The following is a 2,367-nucleotide window of genomic DNA, read 5'->3' as shown; positions in this document are numbered from 1 at the left end:
TCCCCGGCGGGGCAGGAGCCGGAGCGAGCGAAGCGGCGGCCGCAGACCCGGACTCCCGCGGCACCTGGGCAGCGGCCCCGCACGAGCAGCAGCGGCGGGGGCGGCGTTGGCGGCGGCGCGCGGGAAGCGAACCGGAGCTCTGGAGCCGTGCGGCGAGCGCCGGGGAGCTCCGCTCAGGTGCGCGGCGAGCGGGGCGCGGGCCGGGGCCAGGCCGCCGGGCCCAGGGCCGCGCCGGCGCTCGCACTAGCAGGAGGACCTCCGCAGCGGACGCCTGGGTTCCTGGTCCAGCTCCCCGTCCCGGGCGGCAGCCGTGGCCGGGGTCACCCGCCCCCGAGAGCTGGCTTCGGGGCCCGGCCCCGCCCCCGCCGGCCCCTGGCCCGGCGACCCCGCCCTCCGGCCGCCTGCGCCCGCCCCCGGCCCACGATTTCTAAGGCATTGGCTGCGCCGCTGGGTGATCCCTCCGGGCTCAAGTTGCAAGGGGGCGGGCCCGGACCGGAGGTGGAGTCTCCCGCCAATTGAAGCCTCGGCTATAAATCGAGCTCCCTCACGGCCGAAGCCCAGATGCCTTGCCAGGCCGCCCCGCGGTTGGAGGTGGGAGAAGGCGGCGGGTCCCAGGGGGCTTTGGGGGCTGCAGCGACCATGCTCCGCTCCCTACTGCTTCACGCCCTGAGGCTCTGCGCCCAGACCGCCTCGTGCCTCGTGCTCTTCCCGCGCTTCCTCGGCACGGCCTTCATGCTCTGGCTCCTCGACTTCCTGTGCATCCGCAAGCATTTCCTGAGCCGCCAGCGCCGGGGGCAGCCAGAACCTGAAGGGGAGTTCAACTGTGATGGCGAGGAGGTGCCCCCCGACGACCCGCCCATCTGCGTGTCCGACGACAACCGCCTGTGCACCCTGGCGTCGCTGAAGGCGGTGTGGTACGGCCAGAAGTTGGATTTCTTCAAGCAGGCGCACGAGGGTGGTCCGGCGCCCAACTCCGAGGTGGTCCTACCCGACGGCTTCCAGAACCAGCATATCCTCGACTACGCGCGAGGAAACCGCCCGCTGGTGCTCAATTTCGGCAGCTGCACCTGACCACCGTTCATGGCGCGCATGAGCGCCTTCCGGCGCCTGGTCACTAAGTACCAGCGCGACGTCGACTTCCTCATCATCTACATCGAGGAAGCGCATCCCTCCGACGGCTGGGTCACCACAGACTCCCCCTACATCATCCCGCAGCACCGAAGCCTGGAGGACCGGGTCAGCGCGGCTCGCGTGCTGCAGCAAGGAGTGCCTGGCTGCTCTCTTGTCCTCGACACCATGGCCAACTCCAGCAGCTCGGCCTATGGCGCCTACTTCGAGCGCCTCTACGTCATCCAAAGTGGCACCATTATGTACCAGGGTGGCCGTGGCCCAGACGGCTACCAGGTCTCCGAGCTGCGAACCTGGCTGGAGCACTACGACGAGCAGCTGCACGGAGTTCAGCCCCGTCGAGTGTAAACAACCAATGAACAATTGACTTAACTAGGTGGCCATGCCTTCGAGCCTTCGAAGCCCACGTGCAAACACCCCAAACGAAGTCAGGCTTGGCCAGGGCCCAGTGACACAGCTGTGCTGAGTCAGGGATAGCAGGCTGAGTCTGCACCCTCAGCCAAGCCACCTGAAGACTCTCCCCAAACTCTGCTTCTGTGACTGTCCTTCACCTGTACCTGCCTGGCTCACTCTAAACCCCCTTCTGAGTGCAGATGCCGCGACATCCTTGCCTGTGTGCCCCTGGACTTGTCCCCACAGAGGCCCCCGCTGTGCTCTCTCACACCCCTCCCCAGAGAAGAGCCGGCATGCCTTTAGCCAGGCGCAGCGGCCCCGCGCAGAGAGACTTCGGCGGCGCCCGCTTGCCCTGTGCGCACGCAGCTGGGTTCCAGCAGCGTGTGTGCCGCTTGCCCCGTTGCCTGGCACCCACACCTGTTGCGCGCCGGGAGAGGATGCCCTGCTGCTTTTGTGTCTATTTCTTGTCCCTGAGTTGGGGGAGGGGGCTTGGGATGGGGAAGGGTGGGCAGAGTTGTTTTCCCCCCTTATTTTGGATGCTCACGAGCCCCACTGCTGATGAGGAACTGGCTCTAACTGGTCTTGACCACGGGCTGGTTCTGAATTGCAGGGGTCTCGAAGCAGCGCCTAAAACGAGAGGGGGAAAGTGCTCTGGGTTTCCGTGAGGAAACCAGCATAAACGGGGTGGGAGAGGGAGGGTGGGGGGCTGTTTCAGGACCAGAGGAAGAAGGCTTGAAAGGCATTGGCGAGGTTCGCAGCGCCCCAGGGAGAGGGAAGAGGCTGGGGCTCCTGGGAAACGGGGTTTGGGTAGTGGAGTCAGGGGAAAGGGAGATGGGGGGAGAGCCT

General features: G+C 66.6%; 1 protein-coding gene across 1 annotated transcript; it reads left to right on the top strand.

Annotated features, from left to right (window-relative positions):
• The first annotated feature begins 561 nt into the window (after window positions 1-561).
• DIO3 (iodothyronine deiodinase 3) lies at window positions 562-2,004 on the top strand. The gene has a single exon (XM_014790544.2). The coding sequence runs from the start codon at window positions 562-564 to the stop codon at window positions 1,474-1,476; it is 915 nt and encodes a 304-aa protein (XP_014646030.1). The 3' UTR covers window positions 1,477-2,004.
• Window positions 2,005-2,367: the final 363 nt, after the last annotated feature.

This window comes from Ceratotherium simum, chromosome 24, assembly GCF_057802395.1.
Source record: "Ceratotherium simum simum isolate JZ-2026a chromosome 24, ASM5780239v1, whole genome shotgun sequence".
Taxonomy (NCBI): domain Eukaryota; kingdom Metazoa; phylum Chordata; class Mammalia; order Perissodactyla; family Rhinocerotidae; genus Ceratotherium; species Ceratotherium simum.
The sequence above is the reverse complement of the archived record's forward strand: the minus strand, read 5'-3'. Positions and strand labels throughout refer to the sequence as shown.